General features: G+C 46.6%; 1 protein-coding gene across 1 annotated transcript in view; it reads left to right on the top strand.

The window, feature by feature from the left end:
• Nucleotides 1-8,436: 8,436 nt before the first annotated feature.
• B4GALNT3 (beta-1,4-N-acetyl-galactosaminyltransferase 3) overlaps nucleotides 8,437-26,596 on the top strand; it is a 30,193-nt gene continuing 12,033 nt past the window's right edge. The window contains exons 1-9 of the mRNA XM_026070334.1: nucleotides 8,437-8,506; nucleotides 14,024-14,127; nucleotides 14,784-14,861; nucleotides 22,134-22,229; nucleotides 22,811-22,901; nucleotides 23,782-23,882; nucleotides 24,258-24,325; nucleotides 24,888-24,966; nucleotides 25,399-25,465. Of these exons, the coding sequence (XP_025926119.1) occupies nucleotides 8,437-8,506; nucleotides 14,024-14,127; nucleotides 14,784-14,861; nucleotides 22,134-22,229; nucleotides 22,811-22,901; nucleotides 23,782-23,882; nucleotides 24,258-24,325; nucleotides 24,888-24,966; nucleotides 25,399-25,465 (754 nt within the window). The remainder of the gene's footprint in view (nucleotides 8,507-14,023; nucleotides 14,128-14,783; nucleotides 14,862-22,133; nucleotides 22,230-22,810; nucleotides 22,902-23,781; nucleotides 23,883-24,257; nucleotides 24,326-24,887; nucleotides 24,967-25,398; nucleotides 25,466-26,596) is intronic.

Below are 26,596 nucleotides of genomic sequence, written 5' to 3'. Positions count from 1 at the left end.
GGWAGTAGAAGGTAGAAAGTGATTTTGGAAACTCTGAAATAGTTAACTGTATTGTGATTTTAGGATGGGCTTCCAAAAGGCACATATGTTGGCACAAATCCCAGCATTTTTCAGTGATACTTCTGCTTTCAGAGTAGTTAACTGCTTTTGAAAATTCTGCCTGTAAGCTGTAAACTTTTGGGGTTCGGAGTTATCAACATACTGAGATGACTGTGTGATTTAAAACCACTCTCACAAGTGCTCTTTGCCTGGCATGGTGAACAGACCTGAGTTAAGTTGGAACAAGGCAAATAGCAAGATCACAACCCTAGACTTCAGGAGAGCAGACTTTGGCCTGTTCAGGGGTCTGCTTGGAGGAATCCCACGGGATAGAGCCCTGTGGGGAAGAGGAGTCCAGGAGAGGTGGTTGATTTTCAAGGATCACCTCCTCCAATCTCAAGCACAATCCATTCCCAAAGGCAGGAAGTTGAACAGCAGCAGCAGGAGGCTTGTATGTATGAACAAACAGCTCCTGACAAAATTCGAGCATAAAAAAGTAAGCATACAAGAGGTGGAAGCAGCGTCAGGTGATGCAGGGGGAATATGGAGACAGAATCTGAGCATGCAGGCGTGGGGTTAGGAAAGCCAGTGTCCACCTAGGATTGAATCTGGTGAGGAACATGATTGGTATTATCAGCAGTATATAGGCAGTGAAAGGAAGATGAGGGAAAATGTGGGCCTGCTGCTGTGTACAGCAGGGGACCTGATGACAGGGGACACAGCAAAGGTAAGGTACTCAATGCCTTCTTCATCTCAGTCTTTACTGATAGGACTGGCCTTCAGGAATCCCAGGCCCCTGAGACCAGTGGGAAAGTCTGGCACAAGGAAAACTTACCCTCGGTGGAGGGGGATCAGGTTTGGGAACATTTAAACAACTTGGACTTATGCAAGTTGATGGGACCTGATAGGATGCACCCTCAAGCGTGGAGGAAGCTGGGCAAAGTCACTGTGAGGCCACTCTTGATTATATTTGAAAGGTTGTGACAATCAGGGAGGTTCCTGAGGACTGAAAGAAAGCAAATGTCAAATGGTATGAATTCCAGCTGGAGGCCAGTGGTGCACCCCAGGGGTTGATACTGGGTCCAATACTGTTTAACATCTTCATCAATGACCTGGAGGATTGATCAGAGTGCACCTTAGCAAATTTGCAAATGATAAAAAATGAGGAGGAGTGGCTGATACACCAGAGGGTTGTGCTGTGATTCAGAGGGACCTCAACAGGCTGGATAAATGGGCTGACAGAAGCCACATGATATTCAACAAAGGAAAGTGCAAAGTCCTTCCCTACTGGGAGGAATAACCCCATGCACTGATACATGCTGGAGACTGACTGACTGAAGAGCAGCTTTGCAGAAAAGGACTTGGTGGTCCTGGTAGACAACAAGTTGAACATGAGCCAGCAGTGTGCCCTTGCAGGAAAGGCAGCCAACAGCACCCTAGGCTGTTAGGAAGAGTTTGGGCTCCCCAGTACAAGAGGCATTGACCTACTGGAGCAAAGGCAGCGAAGGGCCATGAAGATGACTAAGGGGCAGAAGCATCTCTCATGAGGAAAGGCTGAGAGAGCTGGGACTGTTTAGCCTGGAGAAGAGAAGACTCAGGGGGCATCTCATCAGTGTGTGTAAATACCTGATGGAGGGAGTAAAGAAGATGGAGCCAGACTCTTCTCAATGGTGCCCAGTGACAGGACAAGAGGCAATGAGCACAAACTGCAATATAGGAAATTTCATTTGAACATAAGAAAATACTTTTGTACTCTAAGGATGGTGAAATACTGTTACAGGTTGCTCAGAGAGGTTGTGGAGTTTCCATCCTTTGAGAGAGTCAAAACCCAACTGGACACGGTCCTGGGCAAACTTCTCTAGTTGACCCTGCTTTGAGCAGACAGGTCCAGAGGTCCCTTCTAACCTCAGCAATTCTGTGCTTCTGTATTAGCATGCTGAAAAAGCAGATTAAAAGAGTAATCAAGAGTGGACTGCCCTGGGCTACTTGTGGAGACTGGAAAGTCACAGGTATGCACAATCCTTATCTCCATCCCAGCAGACACAGCATTAGGAAATTTTCTTGTAGAACAATATGTAGCATGTAAAGTATACTGTGGTGTTTCAGGGTGCCAGAGCTGATGTCTGATGCTCTCCTGTCTCTCCCAGTTGTGTAACCTGGAGCTTTGTGAGTTAAGTAGGATCAGAGGCACATGGAAGACAAATGATTAAAAACTGGGTCCTTTGGCAAGATGTAGTGAAAAAGCCAGCTGCTTTCGCTCACCTTCAGTTTTGGCAGAACACACTAAAAAAAGGTGTTTTAACATATGTGCTCAAGTTGTATAAGATGGTATACTCGTACTGTCGTGGAAAGGGAATGGAGTCAAAGAGGATCAGCAGAGCTCAACAGGAATCACACCAAGAACCCATGGAAAAGATCAGTACAACTTCACAAAGAGGCTGAAAGCAGAGTTTGGATGAAACCTCAGGTCAGGATGTAAATACCCAATGTCAGATGGCATTTTCACTGGATATTTACTCTTGAACCAGTACAGGAATTACTGTGTGAATTTCCTGCACTGAATTATATGAGACAGACTGGACAGTCCTAATGGTTTCATTTGTCCTTAAGTTCATTAGGCACGTTCTGCCCTAGCGTTGGGCAATAGGAATCCCTCCTCCTTGTCTTGTGGAAAATACCAACATGACTGAAACAAAATGATAATTTTGTGATCAGTCTTTGCAAGCCACCTTAAGCAGCTGGTGAGGCAGTTTTACTACTCGTGTGGAAAGCTGCAGTATGGTTAAACATTCCACTGAAATAGGATAGTTTTCTAATACACAGTGGCCCAGCTCCAAGGTGACTAACTCGGCTGTCTCCTCTAAGTGAAGGTTCACCCCTGGAAGCCCTCAGGTGTGCCTGATTGCAGAGGATATGGGCACTTCAGCAGCATTTGGCTGGCCCCTGCAACCTGGGCTCCTTGAAGTAGTCGCATACCAACTTGTGAATCACTCTAGGTTGTTCTTACTGTCACAAAGAGTTGTTTTTGTGAACTCCTCATGATTTCCACTTTCTTAGTGATTTTGTCAAGTGTGTTTTGCAGGCTGGGCTGAGACCTGGAGCAGGACGTTACATGGAATTTAGTCCAGGACAAGGAGAAACAATATTTTAGAAGCTGGTGTTTTGGAATTCTTATGTCATTGAGTAAGGGAGTTTACTTTACACAACCATGATTCTTTCCCATAGCAACCCATGCTGTGTAAATAAAGAAATATTTGAGGCCAAGAAATAAATGTCTTCTTTGTGGCCCTTCCCATTAGACAGTTAATGTTCTCTCAGAGGCAGAATGCCTGAAGGGGGAGGATTGGCAGCTTGTTTTGTCCATGTAAATTCTGATTATGTGTTCTGGATGAGCTTGAATGTGTTCTTGCCCCTAAGTACTCAGAGGTTGATCAGGTTTTTAAGATATGGTGCATAGGTATATAGGATTTGCCATAGCATATTAAACCATTAGTCCATCTCGCAAGTTTGCCTGCCCTGACTAGCAGTCAGTATTTGATGATTCAGAGGAAATAGGACAGTGGTCCAAATTACGCTTTGGCTAAATTCAGTAATGGTGTTATGGAGGAGGGTTCAGCTCCTTTGCAAAGACTGAGGAAGGCTGGTATTTAGGGTTTGAGACCAAATGAAGCTTTGGGCTTGGATTTGGAGCTGTCGGCATCTCATGAGAGATTTCAGACATTCTTTAAGTATATCCTGAAATTCCAGTTGCTTTTTACTGCCATTTTAGTCAATGTTTGGTCATATGTAAACCTAAACCAGAAACTGCAGTTTTAAATTTGGAATTAGAATCAGGCAGGTACACCTACACACAGGGATTGTATCCAAGTTCCTCAAATTTTTGGAGTGGTTCTAGAGCTTCATCTAAAATCCATTAATATAAGGGCTTTGGCTGACTTCAGTTGACTCAAAATTCAAGCATCAGACAATCTCTAATTTGATGTGCCTAGAAAACAATGCTAAAGTACTATCCTAACCACTACACTGTCAGTTCCTCTTTATTACTTAAAATGATTTGTGTTCTGTTAATATGAGGATGGCATGATTCTTTATTTCAGAAAGAGTCACGCTCTGTGCTACATTTCTTAACCTTCTAATTGTATTCTCATTTTTTCCTATCCCATAACTCTTCTGTAAAATTGTTTCCATTTTGTGTAATGGGGTGTTTTCTGATCTGCTGGTGTTTGAGTACTCTCCTGCTCTGGGTGGTTGCAAGGAGCACTCTTGAGCACCAGTGACCCAGTCTTTATGCTATAATGTTTGTAGCAGATGTCTCTGAGGGTTCCTATGAGCATTTTGTGCTCCATGTCAGCTGTGTTCCTGGGTCCCCTTATTTTTACAGGTTTTCTTCTACTCTCGCAGGTTACAGAGGCGCAGTTCTCTCCCTTTCACAGTCACAGAAAGGTGTCTGGTTTTAACTTATTGGATTATATTTCTCTGATATTCATCAGTATACCTGCTTTTCTTTCTTCCTTAGCTTAGTTGTCAGGTAAGTGTTGTATTGTTTAGGTATGTCTGTGCCTTCAGAGGTTTTGTTCTGTGCCAGGGCAGAGTGTCCCATGCAGAGCCCTGGCAATACGAATTGTTTTATAACCCACAATAATACAGGCAAATGAAAATAGTTTAATCACATCATAGGATATGTCTGGGATGGCCTTCAGGAGGGTCGTTTCAAATCGTTTCTTTGCCTTGAGGCAGGGTCAGCTCTACCTGCACCATTTCTGGCAGATGTTTGTCCAGCCTGTTCATTATCTTAATTCTTCTCTTCCTTTAATCTTGCCCCTGGACCTCCTCTAGTCATTACTGAAACTGATTGTGTAGGGTAATAATTTTGTCGCAGTGCTCACAGAGACTATGGAAACAATACATCTGAGAGGGAGTGGATTACTGCCTTTGAGGTGAATTCAAGGAAACAAAATGGCTACAGTAGTTTTGAGCAAAATGGCAAATACAAATGGCAAGTAGAGAAATGAAAAAGTTCTATTTCATAAAAACAATGGATGGTGTTTCCTACAGCAAAGAGTTACATGGATCTTAAGTGAAAATAAAGTTGCAGCAGGTACTTTGGGACAGCTGCATCTACATGGAAGCTGCAAGCTTCATTAAAATTAGTCTGTATTAAAATCCTCATCCGAGATACAAAAAATAATTGGTGAGCTATGTTCTGTAAAGAAATAATAAATGCTGAGTTGGAGGTTTCTTGCACAGTTGATGTTCAACATCACATCCTCGACAGCTCCTGTGTAAAAACTCTGCTGGAGAGCTCTTTGAACAGTCTTAGTGTGCTGCAGTACTTGGATCAGTTGAGGCAAATGCACTTATCAAAGCTTTCTGAGAGCTGCATGAATGACCTTGTTGAACTTTCTTGGGCACAGTCTTGTGGCAGAAAGAAAAACAGATGGCAAAGACTGCTGTCTTCCAAATAGCATAAATTGCCATTTTCTTTCTGTATTTTTGCAGGTACCTCCCTGTACTCAGAGTAGGGAAGTCTCATACATAAGTTGCCTCTTATTCATTGCATTTATTCAGAAACCATGAACATCAAAACAGCGGTTCAGTTGATGGTAGAAAGCATTTACAGATGCATTTCTTTTTGTAAGAAGTCATTACTGGAGTTGATGATGATGCCATACATATGAATAAAAGTGGGTAGGAAGTATCCCAATTCTGTCTGAGTGCGGTGCATATGATTTGCTTCACTGAGTTGGTGATGTATGGAGACAAACATTAGCTTTAATTAACTTGTTACTGTGGTAGAACAGGCCTTTGTTGCCTGTCCTGCCTCTGAAAGGCATGGTTTCACTGGTGCCTCCAGACAAAGGGGAGAGTGCCAGGAATATCACTTTCACTGATCATAACCAGGTGGAACAGCTGCTTTTCATGCCAGTCACCTTGAGGACCAGATAGGAAACTTTTTAATTATTATTATTTCTGTGAAAAAGCAGACTGTATGCAGAGCTGCAGGGTGTGAGTCAGCAGTTGAGGATGTGGTCTCTGGGAGTAAATTGGTAGAGACTCATGTAGATGTTCCAGGATTAGAAGTATTTTGTTCCAAAAATAATGTCAGATGTTACCATTTACCAAAAAAAGAAAAAGAAATAGAAACTGGAGCCCACAAAGTAGCAAATGACTTTCTCTGATCTTAAAAGCAGGAAGAAAAATCAAAACTTACACACTTGATTTTGTGCCCTTCTGTCAGCCTGCCAGTTTTTCCAATCATGGCAAGTATCTTAGCTCAACCAAGCCCAACATCTTGATTTCTCATCAGTAAATGATTTTGATGCAAACCCCATGTTTAAAAAAATATTAATAATTGGCAAAAGCCTGGCTCCGTAAGTGCAACTGTGATATGAAATACTTGAACACCCTTGAGTCTTGGTATGACTTGATGCAGGTCTTTTGAGCTCTGGCTGTGTTTGTTTTGAGAAGTTCCATTGCTGTGCACAAATAGTGTAAAAAGCAAGAGAGCGTTTGCTTTTGATGGCAGTAGTTTACGAGCTGGCAGCTATGGAATCAGCTCGTCTGCAGCGCGACGTCTCAGACCTGAGCATGCTAACTGCCAGCTAATCCCCTAAAAAAAATAAAGTACCCCCCACCTTTTCCTCTCCCCCTCCCCAAATTTAATTCTTCATGACTCCTTAATGTACCTTACCTTTGCAGCTGTAGAAGAGAGGATGGTAAGGAAGAGGGATTAAGCTGCTTGGTCAAAGAGGTGAGAACATGCAGGAGGAGATGTGTCCTGGAGGCCTGGGGCTGCTGTCAGACCTGTGCTGGGGGTTGGCCGCGCAGCTGAAGCTCTGCTTGGGTGCCATGCACCTCGGCCCACTGTTGCATGTAGCTGCCTTGGGGACAGAAATGTCTTCCACACTGGGGTCAGCTCCTGAACCCCCTTCACCTTCAACTCAGCAAATGCAGATAAACAGCAGTTGGAGTCAGTTTAATACACGCTAAGTTGAAAACTGAGGCATTTCTGGAGCTGATTTTGACCTCAGCCCCATACTTTTGAAGGGTTATGCAGCTGGCAGTTAACTCAGACTATGTCATTTGAATCCAGCATTGCATCTCAAAGTGTTTATCCTTGCTGAGCGCTTAGGAGGTAGGCAGTATTTGCCAGATGTTCTTGTGGCATGGAGGGATTTCATGACTGAACTAGGGCAATGGAGAATTTTTGTGGCGGAAGCAGGATTTGAATTTTACCTTCCACAAACCAGGTTAGTGGCCCAGCCACTGCTTATCAGTTCCTTCCTTCCTCTATAAACAAATACTTTTCCTATAGCTAGGGGGCAATAGCAGCAAGGTATTATTTGGTGAGTGAGCCTGCAGGTGAGACTACATGAGTGCCGTGTATTGTTATGACTCTTCATTTTCCTCTCTGGTTCCTGAGTGCAGTACTTTGCCTTTTTCTCAGTCATACTTCAGGTACTTTTGATTTGTCAACTAATTTGCCAGAATTTTAATTTGTCAGAATTTGCAAACTTGCAGATAACAAAACCATGCAACTTCACAAGCAGGGAATAGAGTTGTAATTTGAGGAAAAATAGAGTAATTCATATTTGCACAAACTCTCTATAACTTGTGATTTACGTATGAAGCAGGTCAGCGATCATATTTGCAGAGTGCTGCACTAACCAGAAATGGAAAGGTTTGCAGTGTTCCCTCTGTAACAGCAGATTTCATAACTTCTTGAATCCTTTTAACTCTAGGAGCGTTATTCTGATCTTGATCCGAGGGCAAAGAGTTCACTCTTTTCCGCCTATAGCTTTTATTGACTTGGATAAGTAACCAGACAGACTCTCCCTTGGCCCACTTCTACCTTTGAATGATTTTTTGATAGTGTCTATGGCCCCCTGTCCTTGGTTCATGACCTGATCTAACCTTCACTTACCACCTATGACCAAAAAACATTGGATGTTCTTTTTCACTTTGTCTTCCCCCCACATCTCTATTTTTACGAGGTCAGTTTACATTTCATCTTTATGCTGTGTGTCCCTGTGTCACGCAGCTGCATACATATGTGTTGCTTTTCCTACAGCATGGTGCTRGCAATAGGGGTTTGTTCTGGTCAGGATGCATGAAAGGTGAGATGAATTCCCTAAAAACCCACTTCCTCAGTGCGTGGTGATGCACTGCCTTGGCCAGGTGAGAAGGAGATCCACCCTGTCAGACTGCAGCCGTGAAGCTGTACCATGTACCGAGGCTGTCTGGGATGCACAGCACAGCGTGGCAGCCTGTCCCCATGATCTCACTGGCCAGAAGTATTTGGTCGTTGGATCACAACCTCACTGCCTCTGACACCTGAGGTCACAGAGTGGGTGAAAGCACTGCCAGTGCGCCGCATGTGAATGGGTTATAACCTCAATGAAAGCAACTGAGGCAGGAGGCAGCAATGAGGTTCGCATTCAGGGCAGGAGACTTGGTGTATGTGCAGGTGAGACTGCAAATAGCTCCCTGAGTTGCGCTTTTATGTCGCGTTCAGTTTCAAGTAACCTTTCCCCAGTCTCTTTGGGACTAGTTTGTTTTCAGGGTGCCTAATGGCAATACCAGGGGGTATTGGGTACTGCCCTTGCATGCCTGTTCAGCCAGGAATCTTACTGGGAAAGTCCTCAATCACATTGCAGTCCCCTCAGAAGAGAGGAAATTGAAGAAATTAGGCCAGGATGGAAGTGGGGAAATAAGACCATCAAGGCAAGAGTTAAAATGTTACATCGTGCTGAAGAGTCTGTGGTCAATGGAGCTAATGAAGAACAAAATCCTGCCTCATGCCTGCCAGTTTTTTTCTTACTTTGTCCCTACAATAAGAGAGGAGGAGGACTGTCTCAGATCAGAAGGAAATGCTTCCCATGTGAACCAGCCTATGGACATGCTGCTTCCTGAAGCTGTTGAGTGAAATCATTTAGCATGATTACAAAAGGCCTGGATAACATATGGATGTTAATAGCATTTGCAGCTATGTAAGCAGCAGTAACAAGAGCAGAGTAATCAAATCTCATCCTTCAGTGGGAAAGCTGATCACCTGAGGGGGTCTGGGATTTCCCTCTTACACAATTGGGCCAGGTATCTCCATGGACTAATTGAAACATCAGGTGCTGTCTGGCTCTGGGGGCAGCACAGTGGCCTGATAGATCTAATCTCCAAACAGATAGAGCAGCTCTGGTCACATTCCTGCCCTCAGGCCTGATAGCTCCCTGGGTACTATCATCTCTGGCTGTGGATTTCTGTGTGTTGTTGTTGGGGGGTTTTTTGTTGTTTTTTTTTTTTTTCTTGAGCTGAGCTTCAGGTACATTGTTCTGGCAGAGTTAATAACTGTTGGATGAAATCCCCCCATCATGATTTGCTGTTCCTGTTGCTTCCTTAGCTGATTTTTAACCTGAGAGTGGTAAAAAAGCATAGCTCAGAAGAGGGGAATTAAACCCTTGGGCTCTGACCAGCCCCAAGGCAAGAAACAGCTTTATCTTACTTCCTCTTGTTACAGCTTTTGTACCCCTTAATTTCTAACCAGGTAGCAGGCTACCAGCATTTTCCAGTGGCATCATACCAAATAAATATCTCTCTTTTTGTATTCCTGCTTAGCTGAGCTCTTAAAGGTTGGGTGACAGTCAGCAATTAGGTTATGAACTATAGCTTCTTTGCAGGAAAGAAAAGTCCACTGGGCAGCTACTGTCATTAGCAGTGAAAAGCTAGCTTTGCTCTTGCAATGGAGGCTCGAGTATCCTCCGCAGCTGTATACCAGGTCATCCCCCTGGCCCGCATCTGGTTTCTGGCTGCAACAGCTGGTCTGCAGCCTAAGGAATGGTCCAGGGAATTTTCTTGAAGTCTCCGCCAACAGCAAACCTGGCCTGGTGCTACCACTTAGTCCTCACGTGCACCTGAAATAGCTGTGCAGGCGACAGCAATGGCTGTGCCACAGCTGGGTACTCCAGAGCGCTGAGGCTGGCTGTTTACCTGGCGGTAATTCATGAGCTGGTTCCCCAGCTCAGGAAGGTCTCACTGCTGTGCCCAAGGCACGCTTGTAAGCTTTGACCTCAAACTTACTCCAGATGGCTCCTCTGCTTTCCTTGGGTGGCTGTGCCCTTCTGCCCCTTTCCAGCCTCTCTGACCACATCTCCTTGCTCATCAGGGCCTCTCGCAGCACAAAACTGTACAAATCCCCCTGTCCGTCATGCTGTGGCACCAGCTGTGCATCACTGGCAGGGCTGGTGAAGGGGGCGGTCTGGCGTTACGCCAGTTGCAGCGCTCACATGGCTACTGGGCGGCTCGATTTGGTGAGCTGGTCCAGCGGGAAACCATGCACACCTCTTTCACTGTGGGTTGGTTTCCTGTTGAGCCCCCTTACCGAACCAGTCGCCCATGGCCTGCGGGGAGGCCAGGCCTGCTGCCGCGGAGGGCAAGAGTGCAAAAAAGCAGCCTTGGAGAGCAACAGCGTGCTTCAAGGGAGAGAGAAGGGATCAGTGTCCAGAGCAGAGAAACAACAGGAGTATGTATGTCTGTCCGGCGGGCTCAGGGTCACAAGGGCTGGCCTCGCATCTTCAGCTGCTCGCCTAGCCGGGAGCAATGGTCTTTCTAAGCCTGTGTTTTTCTGCCTTTACAGTTTTTTACCTTTTCCCATCCTAGCCAAAGCCAGTTTCATAGAGGGGCTGGAGCAAAACTGTAATAGTTTTGGTGTTCTCGTTTAAAGATACCTAGGTGTTTGCTGAGGTATTTTAGTTCCTGCCTACTGTTTTTTTCCACATAGATTCTTGTCAACTTGAAATAGCCATCAAGAAAATGCTCCAGATGCCTGGCTACTGCACAGCACTTGCCAATAGCTCAGAGATGGTCCAAACCTGTCAAACCTGTTGCCTTGCTCTGATGCTCTTGAGCAGTGGACCTACCACAGGGCTCTGCTCTCTGGCTTTCACATGGGAGGTACCTGTAAAGTGAAGCCTTGATCTTGTGGCCTCTGCTGGGGAGAAAACCCTCACCATGCCCTCAGCTAGCAGTTGACCTTGCAGGTCTGGCTGAAGGAGGCTGGAGGAGCTTGGTCCCTTCTCCTGCTTTCCRTAGCTCCCTCCCTCCTCCTACCAAGCAGCATGTGGGGAAAACCTGTTTCTTCCCCAAGAGTGCCGTATGGAAATCCCCAGGGAAAAGCCAGTCTTTTGGCGAGGAACTGGAACACCAAGAATTTCCCCTAACGGGAGTGTTCACCCTATTATTTTCCGAAATTCTTTTCTTACCGTGTCAGGGAGTTAACCTGCCAAAGAAGTACAACTTAAAAATCACAGAAATTGCTACCTCCAGATTAATTTCTAGTTGCTTTGTCTCTTCCTTGTTTGGCTGATATAAGTGTTAGGTAAATATTTGTACAACACAGACAATTACACCCCTTTCTTCTCTTTTCTAAGGGTCAGCAAAATGTCAGCAATTGGCATTTGCATCCAGCCAGGCTTCTGTATTTGCTTTGCAGTGGGATCCATGCCAGTTGTGCTTAGGAACTTAAACACAGACAAGCCCAGGAATTGCCACGGTGGACCAGACTAGCAGTCTGTGCTGGCCAACATCCTTTTTCAGTAGAGGCTAATTCTTGGAATTTCATCACGAKCTTATTCCAAAGGCCAGTGAAGTTCTGAGTTTAAGAACAAAAACAAATAATCTCCCACCTCTGCACAAAAATTATTTTTCTTGGAGTTCTCTTCCCCCTGTGAATCTCAGGGAAGGAACTGACAGTTGAAATAACATCATCTTCATGGATACAGTCCCATAACTTATTTTTTGTATTCCTGTTTTACTTACTTCCTCTCTAATCTAGCCAGTCCCCCTTTTCTTGCTCTCTCCTCTGAAGAAAAGCTTGCTCCCTTTAACCACTGGTAAGATGAGCCCTCAAAGTAGCGAGCACTGAATTTCATGTGAACCAAAAAGACTGTTCCAGCCCCATTGCAAAGCAGACTATGTCCAGCTGCAGGATGTTCAGAAACAGTAGTCCATGCCTCATCATCCTCAGTGAGGTGGAAACTTGCCAACTACACGTTATTTTATATGGAGATACAGGAATTTCTTCTTCTTTCCTATGACAATCAGTTAATCCTTGAAGCATGATCCTCACTTAGGCTTCATTAATCAGTAGATTACTCACCCAGAATGAGTAAAAAGAAAAAAAAAAAAGGAAAAAAAATCTTCTGCACAAGTTCAATATTGGTGTTGATATTTTTAGTCATAGACTAAACCCACAGCTTCAGATCAGAGTCTGGGGGTGGGATAACCTAGATCAGAAATTCATCACTAAACATCATCTAATAGGGTCTGAATCAAAACTGCTCATCTAAACAGCCACTAGCCTCAGGGGAGCAGGACACCCTAGTTGCCTCTGACCCTTGTCTGTGACTATTTACTTTCACATTTTCTATATTTCTTGCTCTTTCTTTTCATTTGTTGTCACAGTCCACAGCACCCACATTTGGGAGCGAGCCGGGGCAGAGTTTCACAACCCTGTTGCCCTGTAGGGGCAGTAGGCCCAGAGCCCCACACAGCTGGGGAGAGGAATCTCTCAAGGGGCCATTTGTGGCTTCTGGTTGCTGTTGGGTTTGCCTTGGCCTCAGCATAGCTCAGGGATGCTTTGGAGCTGATCTAAATCACATAGCTTATAAAGGCAGTTGACTGAGCGTGCTTCTAGTTTAGCGGTAATGCCTTTCCCGTGCTGCAGGGTTGGGATGCAGCAGGGTGAAGACGGGTATGCCGGCTCTAAGAGTAGAAGTTTCCCCAGCAGTGGGCTCTGCTGCCTACTCAGAGCACGTCCCTGTTACTTTTTGCCACAAGAGCAGTGCAGAGGGCTCAGATCAGCTGTATCAGGATTCAGACAATACCTGTGTGAAGAGGGAAGCTGGAAGCTGGTGGGATGTTTCCCTTTATATACTGAGGCAACAACCTCCTGTGGGCCTTGCAGAGTTCTAGGGATGAAAAACTTTCCCATGGGTTTGCCATCATCCCTTGCACCTAAATTTCCATTTTTAAAGAAAATATGCAAAAAGCTCAACTTCACTCCCTGGTACACAGATATTTAGCAGGCTCCTCACCAGCCTGGGAGAAGCAAGTGCTTGAGGAGGTTTTGGTACTTGCACTCTTCACACTTAAGCTATCATGTGATATGGGCACAGCACTGAACTCCTGTCAGGTTGGGTAGTTGCTGACTCACTGCCAAAGTGTTTAGCAGACCTGAAAACCACATTGTTTACTAGGCTCTTTCTCGCTAGCTATGTAGACAGCATTACTGGGAGCTACAAGGTTATATTGTACCTGCTTGTCTTTGTCCCTCATAAACCCAAGTTGGCCAAGGGGGTTGCAGCAGGAAACTCAGAATGGTTCCTGGATAGAGTGCATTGGGTAGGGACAGGCTGGAAAAGGAAGTTGCATTTGAACCTGGAAGCTGCCTTCACTTAAATACTGATGTCCTTAACTTCCTCATTGCTGATAGTTTAGCTATTTATAGCTCAGTGTCCCATCAAGTGCTGTCTTTGCAGTCATTCAGTATTTCCCTCAAGAGAGGAATACTGAAAGCTTTTATTTTGCAAATAGGTGCGTATTCAGAATAATATTCTTTTGGTGGTTAGACAAATTAGGAATCTGGCTGTTGTCTTATGCTTTTTTCCTCCATGTTATTAGTTAAAAAATTGGTCGTCTTTAGTGTAACCAGTAGCATCTCTGAAATGCATTTTGTAACTGTGATGAATCTTTAATATAACAAATTAATAAGAGCAAGGGAAGATTTTTTTGAGGAAGGCAAAGGCCATTTCTTTTTCTCTGCCTGTGTCAGTCTGCCCACTGCAAATAAAGTAAACAGCTCCTGGCCTCTGCTGGGCAATTCCAGAGCGTTAGAGGTCTCTCAGCCTTTCACAGGACCAAATTATTCTGGTAACTGCTGCAGCTTCTTTTTTTAGCATGTACTCTAACATCTCTTTCTGTTTCCTCTGTGCAGGATATGAGAGCTGGAGGGAACTGGCTAAGGCTCTGGCAGACAGGAATGTTCCAGCTGGGGACCCGAGCCTGCAGTTTTACTATCCTCAGAAACTGGGACACCAGGTGAGGAGACTTGGGATGTCTTGTGAATGTTTGAAAGGGAAAACCTCCCTTTCTAATGTTGGGGCCCCAAGAGACAGCTCTCTCCACACAAAAAGAGAGCATGCCACAGTGTAAATTCTGAGCTGAGTCACAGCAATATGAATGTACAATGACTCCACTGTAGTCGATGAAGCTGTGTTAGACGTAATCAGCCACAGCAGTAGTCTGAAGCTGGCTGGATATGTGGCACAGGAAGGTAGCACTAAGCAAGATGGAGGCAGAAATAAAAGGTCAGGAGAAAGTTTGTAGCTTTCCAGTGAAATACATCTCAGCACTGTTACCTGAAGGAAGTGTTGGAAGAACTGTTGCTTAGACCTTTTAAAACAAGGATGGGCAAAAAATTGCGGAATGATCTAATTTTTAGCTCTGTGCTGGCAAACTGTTACAAAGCGCTGGTGTCCTTTCCTCTTGGTGTATCATCACRGAAATTTGCTGACACAAAGGCAGGGAGCATTTCCACCCCACTCTGTCTGTGATGGCTGGCCTCTCCTTTGAAAAGGGTCTGGGAACTTGCTGTTTTCTCACTTGTTCTTCTGATCACGTTTGAGCCCTCTTAGGTAGTGTCACTGTCCAGTCATTTATCGGGTTGCTTTGACTTTCCTTTACTTGTGTTTCAGAACCAAGAGCAGCAAAGAGGTGGGAGGAATAAATCGAATTATGCAGCTGTGGACAACCCTGTACSATGGATACCAGAGGTTGGTACCCTTCTTGAACATTTCACATGAGGGGGTTGTAGTTAGAGACCTGCGTGGTGAGATTAGAAGGGTGGGACCTCTGCCTGGAAATTCATTTGCTTCCCTAGAAGTCTGTTCCCTATCACCCCCTCCCAGCCTAACGACGCTTACAGACCCAAGTAATCACCTAGGAAGACAGGAATGTCCAGATTCCTGATAATTTAGTTTCTCATCCAGTCATCAAGTCACCAAGCATCCACTCACAATTTCCAGAGAGCAGCCAGGCCACTAACCCTTAAAGGTGAAGTTTATTCAGGGCTGGGAATGTGTTGGACCAAGAATTCAACAAGCAAATACATGACTGTGGAATGTAAAAGTGTCATGCTATGCTACTGCTCTGGTATTTGCTTGTTATCCAACCCCTGTACATTGTATACAGAGGTTTCTTCACTGACACTTCTGATGAGCAGAGACCTTCTCTGATGACCCTTGAAAACTGGGGCAAACGTTCCATTTGTTTCCTTCATGCCTCRTTTATTCTTTCCTCCACTATCCCCTTATCTCACTATTCCTCTTCAGATAAGGGAGCAATGCAGCCTGCTGATAATGAGAGGAACACCAACCAGGGGACACTTGGCTAATGGGGTCAGCTCACTAAATTCCTCAAGGTGATTAGGGACCGGCACAAATGAGAACAGGGTCTTCGGCTCCCCTAATGAGGGAGCAAGCTCTGGTCCCGTTGCTCAGGATATGAGAAGGTCACTGCCTGGCAAATGGAAAGCATCTCCCTCCAGCCATCCTGCTGAGTAGTGCTGGTCCCCTTTGTGCGAGCTAAAGCTTTCCTGGAAGCAGCCAGCACCAGTTACTGTCCAGGGCACAAAACCAGACTGGATGGACCATTAATCTGTTCTGCTGCATCAGCTCTCAGGACTGCTGGTCCCAGCTGGAGCCTGACAGCCTCCTCCAGCTGCAGGGCCTTGCAGGCAGCATGCAGGCAGGGCTGCCTCTCAGACAAGCAGCTGCTGGCCAGGAGCCAGCGGGATGTCACAGTCAAGTCTGCTGCTGTGTGCAGGGATGACATGGTGTATTTACTGCTCTTCTCTCCCATGGCACTGAGTGTTTGGGGCTCTGTGTGGCATCTCCTTGGCTTGTCTAAGGCTTTGCCCATTGTCTCTGAACTGCCTTGGTGATTTCTAGAAAGCATTTTAGTCTTGAAATCTGCCAGCTATGGTGTGTCAAGAGTCTTTACCTGAGTTAGAAATACAACTGGTGGGATACACTCTGTAGCTTGGGAGAAACTGTGTATGTAGCACAGGGCCGATCTGCCAAGCCCTCTGCTCCAGTGGTAGGGTGACTTCGTGCCCCTGTGTGCTGTGGTGCCTGGCAGGCCACAGAGCAAGTGTGCAAACCTGCTGTGCTGGTACTGAGCTGCCAAGAGGGCAGCAAGCAGAGACGCGCACAGTGCTGAGCAAAGGGAAAGGAGCAGGACCTGAGCTGGGCTGTGCAGCTGGTCCTGAGCATGGGCCCATGCCTGGAAAGGTAATGTGTGCCKTGTGCCTTGTCCTGCACTGCTCCCTGTAGGGAAGGAGAGCTCTGCCAGGTAGCAGGACTCTTCCCTCAGATCACAGTTCATGAGAAGCTCCTGCCTCCTTCACTGGTTTTCTCTTTGTCTCTATARGGCAAAATATCTTGTCCTTGGTGTGGCACTGTGTCTGTACCCAGAGGGTCAGCGGAGTGACCCTGAGTGTGAACAGAGGCCAGTTGTTCACCTGGTCGTGGGTGTACAAGGGCCATTGAGGAGATGGATCCATGGACACAGCTTTGCATGGAGCTACTTGCTGTCCTCTTAACCACCTGCTGAAATTTCTTCTGGCCTGGGGATTAAKTTTTTTCTGTAACTCTGCCCAAATTAATTATCCAGGATCTATGATCCCATTGTGCCCTTCCTGCAGCATCTCTAAGAATTTAATTGCAGCCTGATTCCTGTGGTGAGGGGAGGCAGTTTGTCCCCCACAGGTCATAAAGATGGGCTTTGTTTGAACAAAGAGGTATATTCCTGACAAACATGAATAATTAACAGGGTTGCAGGGTGAGCCTGCAGCTAGTGTGGCCAAAGAAGGAGAGGTTTCAATTTTCCTCTTTCAGTTTAAGGTGGTGAAATTGGTGATATAAATCTTCCACTCAGAAAATGCTGTGGGGAAGTGTGCATGTGGGGAATCCCTAAAAATCCCAAACCCTGCATTTGGGGGAAAGCAGGATTCAGCCTCGTTCCTGGCTTCTTCAAGTTGTGAATGGACCTGATACCTACCCTCACTAGCCCTTCCAGACATCAGGACAAAGCGTTCTAGCTCACACAGTCACCCTCTGCATCCTCAGACTGGAGAGATGTCAGGTATTTTGTTTCATTCATTCAGGAGGTGCTTGGCTATCACCAGGAGAAATCATCACTGTGGGATGGTGAATGTCACTATGTTGTGCTGTTTAAGGACAGGGGGAATTTTCAGAAATGCTCCAGGTCAGTCTGATCGTTCTCATTTACCTCTGCAAAAGCCTCTGTTCAACTCGGAGGGGAGAAAGTTTAGGGCAGCACCAGGCACATTTAAAAACTCAACTCTTCATATACTCGGTCTCAGGACTTCCCTCGCACTGGAAGGAAGAGTGAAGGAAGTCTTCCTGCTCTCTACTCTCCTGAGATAAGACTGGGAGGTGGCCAGCCATATCTCAAGGAGTGCATCCCCTTGCAAGTAGCGCCTCAGTAGGTACTGCACTAAACCAGACCGTTGATCCTGGATGTCATCCTCACCCCAAACAAATCCCAAACCTTCCCTAAGAGGGAGCATCCTTTCCTTACCAGGCTGAAAGATAAAGCTATTTCTGCTCCTTCTTTCTCTGCCCAGGTACCTTCCTCCCTCACTTGCCCCCATCAGGTGTCACGGCTCTAAGGGACAGGGGATCTTTGTTGCTAACTTGTCTTGATGGATTCTCACAAGTGCCCAGCACAGGAGACGCTGGAGCAAAGTCCAGCTGCTCGCTGCTGTATGTCACCCAGTCAGGGGAGCTGGCGAAGGCAAGAGGAGGGGCCACGACTGCTGTGCGGAGACAGAAGAGTCTTATAAACTTGGCTTAAGGAGTTTCCAGTTTGCAGCACARTGTTGCCATTCTTCCCTGGCTCAGACCCCTCTGTGACAAGTTTATCTTCCTCAGCGCTGCACATTCTTTGGGTTGTGCGCAGCTAATTTGCCTCTGAGATGCCAAGGCCGCCTGAAATTAAATTAGAAAAGACCTCTCTACTCCATCCTGCTCCAGTTACAATCCAGCGGGTCATGTCACCAGTGCTGCAACCCTCCCACTGTGCTGCTTGCCATGGCACCAGCCTCAAGTGCTGCTTTGCCTTTCTTCCTTGGGACTCCTTGATTCAGAGGAACCATTTGGTTTGTGGTGTCTTCATACTGGGTGATTTTGTCATGCTAGGGTTCAGACTAGGAAAAGGGGGTTGTACTCTCTGTGTGCTAGCCTCACTTTCCTGTACATTTCTGTTTTCTTAGGAGGGGCTGATAACCTGAAATTCCTTGCTTAAAGCAAGTGGAAATACCAAAGCCTCTTAAAACAAACTGAGGGATCCAAACTGGTGTTAATTCAGCACACTCAATGGGAGGAGTCAGCAGCTGGGATAGGAACCCAACTCCGCTCCCAAAGCCGTGGAGGCTGCTGAGTCAGCACTGAGGCAAGGGCCCATCGCAGCTCTCACCTCCCCGTACTTGTTAAGGTTTAGCTAGCCCTGCCTTCCCGCAGTGCTGTCATTTTTTGCTTCGTGCCTGTGACATTGTGTTCAGGAGGATATTGGCTGGGTCAAACCTCTTTGGGAAGAACTGCTCTTCCTGTCACTTGTGCAAGCGCTCCTGAGCATGCTCATGCTGCGCTGCCTTTCCCGGCAGCGCTCTTGGGACACAACCTGTGGCTGTTTCGAATCCAAGCTGGGTTCTTGTAGTGCTACTGCTTCAACAGGGCAGAGATAAGAAATAGGGTGGTGGGGTTGGTAAGAGGAGTAACCTGAGGGGCGGAAGGAGCCCACTAAATGGGAAGGCAGAGACTGCAATRATACCAGCTCCCGTTTAAGGCCAGACTCTTGATTCCTCTTCCTGGCTCTGGCCAAATAAGTCTATCCCAAATTTCCAAAGCAGATGTTTTTAAGGGGAGAAAGGGGAACTTAACTTGTTACTTACCACGTCCTGATTTTCAGCACCTTTGAAAACCAGGGCCAGGTAGTTCCAAGCTGGGAAGTGAAATTCAGTAGCCATTTTTTACACAGTCCATTGTCCTTTCTCAGGAGCTCTATGCCTGAATTGGGAATGATAGTGCCACATATCCATTGCTGCAATCAGCAACAAAAGCCCCAAGCAGGAGACTTTTACTATATGTTCCAGAGGGGACACAAATAGCAAGCAGAGGAATTTCTCAGCTCCCAGCAATGGKGAGCCAAGAGTTGAGCTAGAGGGGCAGAGGTGATAGAGTTTCAAAACAGCTGCTGCACTGATGACTCTTGGACCCTAAAATTAAAGCCTAGCTCAGTTTTCACTCCCAGAGCAGCTCTTTGGGCTGCCAGCACGTCTTTTGATAACATTCTTCTTTCCCCCTTCAGAAGAAGCAGAAAGTAACCTGGGCTGCCCTAGCTCAGGAGAAAATCTGTTGCTTTAGAAAAGACCCCAAAACCACATGCAAGAAATGTTTATTATTAACCAGCTAATTATTTCTCATTGTTGTGAGCACAGGAAAGAGCAGCTATCACGTTAGCTCCTGGCAGAGCTTCCTCTCAGGTGGCTTTGTAAAGACTCTGGAGACAGGGAGGTAGGGTCAGAAATCTCAGCGACCATCTCTTATGCATTGGCAGAGCTCCTAGCATGGTGGTGTCTGCTTTACTGCTGCCCTCTGCCTAATACTGCCAAAACTCTGCAGTAAAGTATTGTATTAGAACAGGACTGGTCCAGGTTTCCTCTGCAAGCATTTGAGCAAGGCTAGCCTCCTTTTGGGGACTACCCCCCACAAAATTTTGTTCTAGTATCTGGGCTACCCCATGCCAAACCCAGCTCCTCTGTAGTCTTGAGCCTTGGGAGCATCCCCTGGATCTTTCTTTGCCATGACGTGACTGTAGTGCCAGCTTCTCCACACTGTGGGAGTGTTGTGCTATATTTGATATAGCTGTGAGCCTATCTGCCACGTGCAAACAATTCTCTTAAGAAGAAAAATAGCATCGCTTGTGGGTAGCAGAGACTGACTGCCAGAAGACTCAGTTTCTGGCAATGACTAGCTGTGGAAGCCTAATTTGTTCACCTCAGTTCATGTTCCATGAGAAACAGCAATTGTCATTGCTTTATTTAGCTTAGAAAAGTAGTTTAAGACCTTTCAGTGCAAATCTGGATTTAGCCAAGGTGAATGGGTTTGCCCAGTAATTACGTTCCAGTTCTGCGTTTGTCACCCTTACAGTGATTTATTCATATCCTAGTTCCCTGCAGTGTCCCAAGTTTCTCTTGGCTAGATCCATTACTCTGAACCCTCTGTGTAGTTCCTCTCTAATTTTATGCAGCATCAGTTTGGGGAATTACATCCATTTTGTTTTGCTTCCTTTCCTCTTCCCCAGTGGGGAGAATCTGGGCTAAGGGCTGTCAGCAGGGGAGGAAAGAAGGGGATAGTGGGGGACAACATGGACATCCAGACAAGCAGTGGAGCCCCTGCCAGCGATGCAGACTCTAGGGAGGGAGGGCCGAGGAGAGACCACTCAAGAAAAGCAGTGATTGTGATTGTGTTTTGCCTGCCACACAGCGATGGTTTTCACGTGCATGACTAAAGCCCACAGCTCACAAGAAACGTTACTGCATAAACTGGTGCCAGGCCAAGTCTGCTCCATGTCCTTCCGTCAAGCCACAGTGTATCCACAGTGTATTACAGAACAAAACCCCAACCTGTTATCCGGGGAAAAAATAACTTGGTGAAATGGTTCCTCTGTCAGAAGTGCACTGAGGGATTAGAGTGCTGTTGCAAACCTGCTAGAGAGACTCCCCAGCAAAAACTGAGAATTTGCTGCCATCTATAGACATTTGGGTGCTGTTCCAACTATTTCCCGAGCCCTGCTCACACAGCTTCAGCCAGGCTCCATAGTTCCTTATATAGGCAAGACAGCCATGGCAAACCTTCTCAGTCCCAAGGCAACCTATTCCTTTCTTCAGCGTTTCCCCATCTAAGATAGCCTCTAAAGTCTCCAGCTTATTTATTCTCCACTTTTGGAAGCTGGTTCTGTGAGGATGGTTTCAGTGTCCAGCTCCACTGGTTGCGTGCAGAGAGCTTGGGTTTTCCTGAGAGGCAGACCAGCTCTTGCTTTCTGAATAGCATATGACAAAAAGAAAAGAAAGTCTATTCCTTGAGCAGCATATTTCTGTAAGCACTCAGCAGTTGACAGGGTTGCCCAGCAAAGCTGTACTCCAGGACTCCACRTCTCTGCCAGGCACAGAAAGCCTCTCCCTGCGGGGCCAGCTGGGTAATAGGGAAAGCCACCGTTATTTGCTCTGTGCACACCCTCCTCCACCATCTGACTTTGGGAAAGGACCCCCCCCACTCCCCTCAGCATTTCTGTGTCTCTACGGACATGCTGAGGTGACACCAGACACTGAACTGCCTGTGCTGCTGCTCCCCAGCCTGCTGAGCCTGCATTTCCCAGAGCATTTTCCTTTTCCCACCATCCTCTCTCAGTTTCACCTTGTGGATGTGATTCAAAAAGGTGATCTACCAACTCCCTTCCATATGGTGTCCCTTTCTCTCTTCTTCTGGTCAGTAAATAGCCCTGAAATGGTGAGGAAGCTCAAAATGCCTTCTTGGACGACATCAAACCCTACACCCTCCAAACTGGATTGCAGGGGGCTGCTGCCATGCCACAGGGTGTCCCAGACCATGGCCTCAGAGCACAGTTTTCTGGTTAAACATCTCCTTGGTGGAGCAAAATGAAGTGATTTACTCACCAGCAAAGTCTTCTAAGAATCCTAGCCATTCAACTGAGCTCTCCCCAGCACTGTCACAGTTCCCTGGTCCTCTTCAGACTGTCACCTGGCCCCAACCCCAAACCCTCAGTGGATTAGACACAAGGTCCCATGTCTCTTGCAGACCCAGACCCTCATGGCAATGGGATCTTCCTTCTCTCTCACCAGCTATCTGGTGCTGGGCGCTGCTGCAGAGCTTGACAGGACAGGGGAGGGATGTGGGGGAAGGATGCAGCAATTCATGCTGCTCTGCTTTTGCACCCCCCAGTTCCAGGGCCAGGCCAATCTGCACGTGTTTGAGGACTGGTGCGGCAGCTCCACTGAGCAGCTCAGGAAAAACCTCCACTTCCCTCTCTACCCCCATGTGAGTAAGATCCAGACACCCCTTCCCCACAGTTCCCCTTCCTTCCTGTACCGTTTCCTAGCTGGATCGCCCCTGCTCCCTTCACATCCTGTCCCCATTCCTCTCCATCACCACACTTCCTCCTTCCTCCTGGTCCTGGGGAAACAGTGCCCTCAGGAAACTTTTACAAGGCTTCAGAGGAGCCATCTCTTCTGCTGAGGGGAGGAGGCTCATTTTACTCCTGCTGGCCTGCCAGGCCTCGGACACTGGGTGAAGGAGACCCTTACTAGGTGCTCTCCCTCTGAGTGGTTAGCGAACACCACGTCCCATTCCCAGCATCCCTCCGGGATCCCCTGTGCAGCTTTCCCCTCCCTTGTCAGTGCRGCACTTGCTCCAGTTCTTCTCTCATCTCCCCTGCTCTTTCCCATTGCCCCCATCACACCATCCCCTCATCCTCCTCCTAGAGCAAACCTCATACTTTCCTCTGCCCACATGTTCCATTTTTTTTGTCCAGTTTTTTTGGCAGAGAGGGAGTTCCCTGCCCCTTTCTCTCCCCTCTGGTTCCTATCGCATCTAATTATTTTTTCCTTCTTCCACTTCAGACGCGAACTACACTGAAGAAACTGGCTGTGTCCCCAAAATGGACCAACTACGGTCTCCGAATATTTGGCTACCTACATCCTTTTGCTGATGGTGAGGGCTCTGAGGCTGCTGTGTTGCCTCTCATGTGTCTTCCCATCTGCTTCTCCCTCCCTTCTTGATACTGAAGAATAACGCTCTCACCCAGGCAAGCCAAGCATGAGATCTCTCACGTRGGTGGCCCTGCTAGCTATGGATAACTGACTGTTGTGTTGCATTGATGAAACACCTCTGCCTGCATTGTAGGGTGAAAAGGAAAAGCACAGAATAAAACAGATTTGAATAGATAAAAAACAATGCTGTCCTGAATGTACAGCCCCATGACATGTACATGGGCAAGAGCAGACCCTAAGCATTTTCTCTCTTTCTTGCATGCACGAGACTGCACATGACATGATTTATGTTCTTTCAGCTCCCCAGGTGCATGAATACCATCTGACACCATATGACATCTATATCTCCCATCTACATGCTTCTGCCCAAAGCAGCCCACTAACACTCACCTATGTGCTCCTGGTCCTCTGGCCCTTGACTGTCATCCCTGTAACGTCAGCCAGAACAGTGAGACCCAAACACCTCTGTCTCCCTTCGTAGCTCCACGTATATATTCCTTGATACACAGCTTCTCATGCAAAACATTTGCTCTGGAAGAAAAAACTGGAGCAAGGGAGACTGGACTTCTTAGCTCACCAGATTAAATCTCAGGTGAAGACAATGCAGAAGGGACAGTGAACCAGTTGCATATGTAATGTTTGGTTTTAAATCACAGTAGTTAGGGAATTCAGAAAGGATCAGAAGAGGGGAGCTAATATCCAAAAGACAAGTATGGTTGCACCAGGAAAAAGGGTGACAGTAACATATTAGAGGGTCTGAATCCATTCTGTGCAGAGACATCTACCCCACAACCCTACTTATTCCCTCAATCTCTTAACAGGGGAGTTTCAGTTTGCCATTGCTGCGGATGACAATGCTGAGTTCTGGCTGAGTCCAGATGAAAAGGTCTCTGGTCTCCAGCTGCTGGCCAGTGTAGGCAAGGTACAGTGCATGCTGCACGGCTTCTTCTGTCAAGGCTTTAATGTTTCTGTGGGGACAGGAACCCTCTTATCTTATGTACTTCCTCAGCTGGCTGGAATTATCAAGTCTCTTTTACCAGCCCARCTATAGGCAACACCACCAGAGATGCAGGACTGGTACTATATGATGTACCTTAAGCCAGTCATGTATTGGCACTGCTGTTGGGAATCCCAGGTTCGTGATTAAGGGACTTAAATCTATCCTCAGCTTGTGGATCTCACAGACAGTTTACCAAGAGGAATGGCTCAAGTTTCCCTCTTCTTTGCCCCAGCCCTCATTGCACAGTAACCAGGGAAAAAATGAATCTTAACTAAAGCATTTGCTTTCTCTTCACAGACAGGGAAGGAGTGGACAGCACCAGGGGAGTTTGGGAAATTTCAGAGCCAGCGGTCAAAGATGGTGAGGTGAGTGAGCAGACCCCCTCACTCCCAGCCACCTCTGCGCAGGGCTAAGAAGTCAGAAGGCGAAGGAAAGAGAACCCAGACTTGTTTTGAAGACTTGAAGTTAGAAATATTGAGAAAGAGATTATTTTGGGGTGTCACCAAAGTAAAAGTGACACACCCAAACCTGTGCCAGCTGCCTTCCTGAATTTGCTGCCGAATGCAATGTTGAATGTTTCTTCCCTTGAGGAAGCAGCCATTAGCAAATCCAAACTCCTCTCTAGGAACTGTATCCAGGGCTTTCTGTCTTGGAACTGGCCAGGTTTCTCAGAGGCCGAAAGCCCAGCAGGCAAGACTAGAATGGAGTTACTCAGAATTAACTGAGAAGAGTCTGAAGCATTCCAGGTGCACAGGAGAAGCTATCCGTCCAGCCATCAGCATCTGGGTTTTCTTGGCAGTCCTAACCCTACCCACTCTGGGAATTAGGTTGTGTTTAATGGGTGTGATTGCTCTACACTCATTGTCTGCTGACAAGCTAAGAAATGTTCCTTAATGCTCTTAGTGACAGACACATTTTTCTTCACAGGTTGTCAGCTTCAGGCAGGTACTATTTCGAGGTGCTGCACAAGCAGGATGACAAAGGAACAGACCATGTGGAAGTAGCAGTAAGTCTGTGCAGATAGCCATGCTGTATATGCATCCTCTCAGAGCTTGGGAATGAAGTTTATAATGATTTCGCTCCCTTCCCAGGCCCTGGCTCCTCTTTGCATGAGATGTATCTAGTCCTTTCCTGAACCCTTATCTACCTCTATGTGGGATAATCCTGACTGTGTCTGGACCATTTTCTGTGTTTGCAGTTCTGCTCTCTCTTTGGTCTGTCTTGCTGTTCTCTGTCCTTTCCTGCTTTGGACAAGTCTCAGCTCTTTCCCAATCTCTTGCTTCTATGTAGGCTCTGTCATAGTAAGGAGAAAGAGGAAGCTGTGAGTCCATCTGATTAAAAAACGACTTGTGCCTGCTCCTTTTGCTCAGGCTCAATTAAATCAATAATAAAAAAAAAAGTAACTCACACTTCATTTTAATTTATTTCTCTGTTCCAGTGGAGACTGAATGACCCAGAAGCAAAGTTCAAAGTCATTGACTCACAATACCTCTCCCTTTTTGCTAGTAAGTATTTTCACCATAGGTTTCCCTGAGCACCTTCCCATTATAACAGGTGTTTCATGAATCATAGTCCAGCCAGGCAAACACCATGTGTACAAACTATTAAAAGAAATATCTGGAGACAGGTCAGGAAAGAGACCTCTGGACAAGAGTGCGGTTCATTATTAAACATGGGAGAATTGGAAGTAGGATTGGAACATTGTTTTAGGGAAATTTAGAGTTAGTGAGGCTATTTAGAGTCAGAGATGGGCTATGAAGAGATTCTGCAAGGGCGAGGAAAGCTGTTTCAGGTGTGAGAGTAACACAGGATGGAGGTTGCCTGCCTGTTGTGCAGAGCATGGAGCCCATAATGTGTGAACCGCAGGAGTGTGCTGGCAGCTGGACACAACCAGGGAGAAGAGGCTGCTGGAGCAGTCCTGGGATCCACAGGAGATTTTGCACCAGATGCTGGACAATATGCGATGCATCCAGTGATACCAGGGGATACTGCCTTGTTCCATTCCACCCTCGAGTCCCTTCAAGTTGCTGTTGAGTCTGCCTTCCTGGATTTTGCAAGCACAACAGCCCAGTCCCTCCTGTTTTGTAAACCCTTCTTATCACATCAAGTGACACGTTCCTCAGGCTCTGTAATCCTGTCTTTCCTTACTCAGTATTGGCAAGCTCACTTTTTTCTGCCAGTAGTCCTCCTTTCCATGTCTACTGCAGTCACCTTCCAACTTCCCTGGGCTTTCCATGCGAACACTTTTCCCCATGGAAGATTCCCTGATGTAATCCAGATAGTTGTCAGCTTAGTCTCTCTCTTGGAGATCAACCTGCTGCTGTATTTTCTGAATCTTGCCACTTGACCCAGACTAAGCCTTGAGTTAGGTCTTCTGACCCCTTTCTTTTTCCTTCTGCTCTTTTCTTCTGATTAAGTCCCTGTAGAAGGCTGACTCACAGCCCAGAAGATCCCCTCAGGACTGGCACAGTGCTCCAGACTCATCTTTATCTGGCACATTCTACCTGCTGCCATTCTGCCCATACAGTGTTTTCTTCTTCCATATCAGGCTTTGCCTGTATCACATTTGATCCCATTCCTTCTGGGGTTCCCATGTTCTTCAGTACCCGGAATTTGCTAACAGTAACCCCGGTGCC

The sequence above is a fragment of the Apteryx rowi genome, unplaced genomic scaffold (genome assembly GCF_003343035.1).
Source record: "Apteryx rowi isolate R43461 unplaced genomic scaffold, aptRow1 scaffold_31, whole genome shotgun sequence".
NCBI classification, from domain to species: Eukaryota; Metazoa; Chordata; class Aves; order Apterygiformes; family Apterygidae; genus Apteryx; species Apteryx rowi.
The sequence above is the reverse complement of the archived record's forward strand: the minus strand, read 5'-3'. Positions and strand labels throughout refer to the sequence as shown.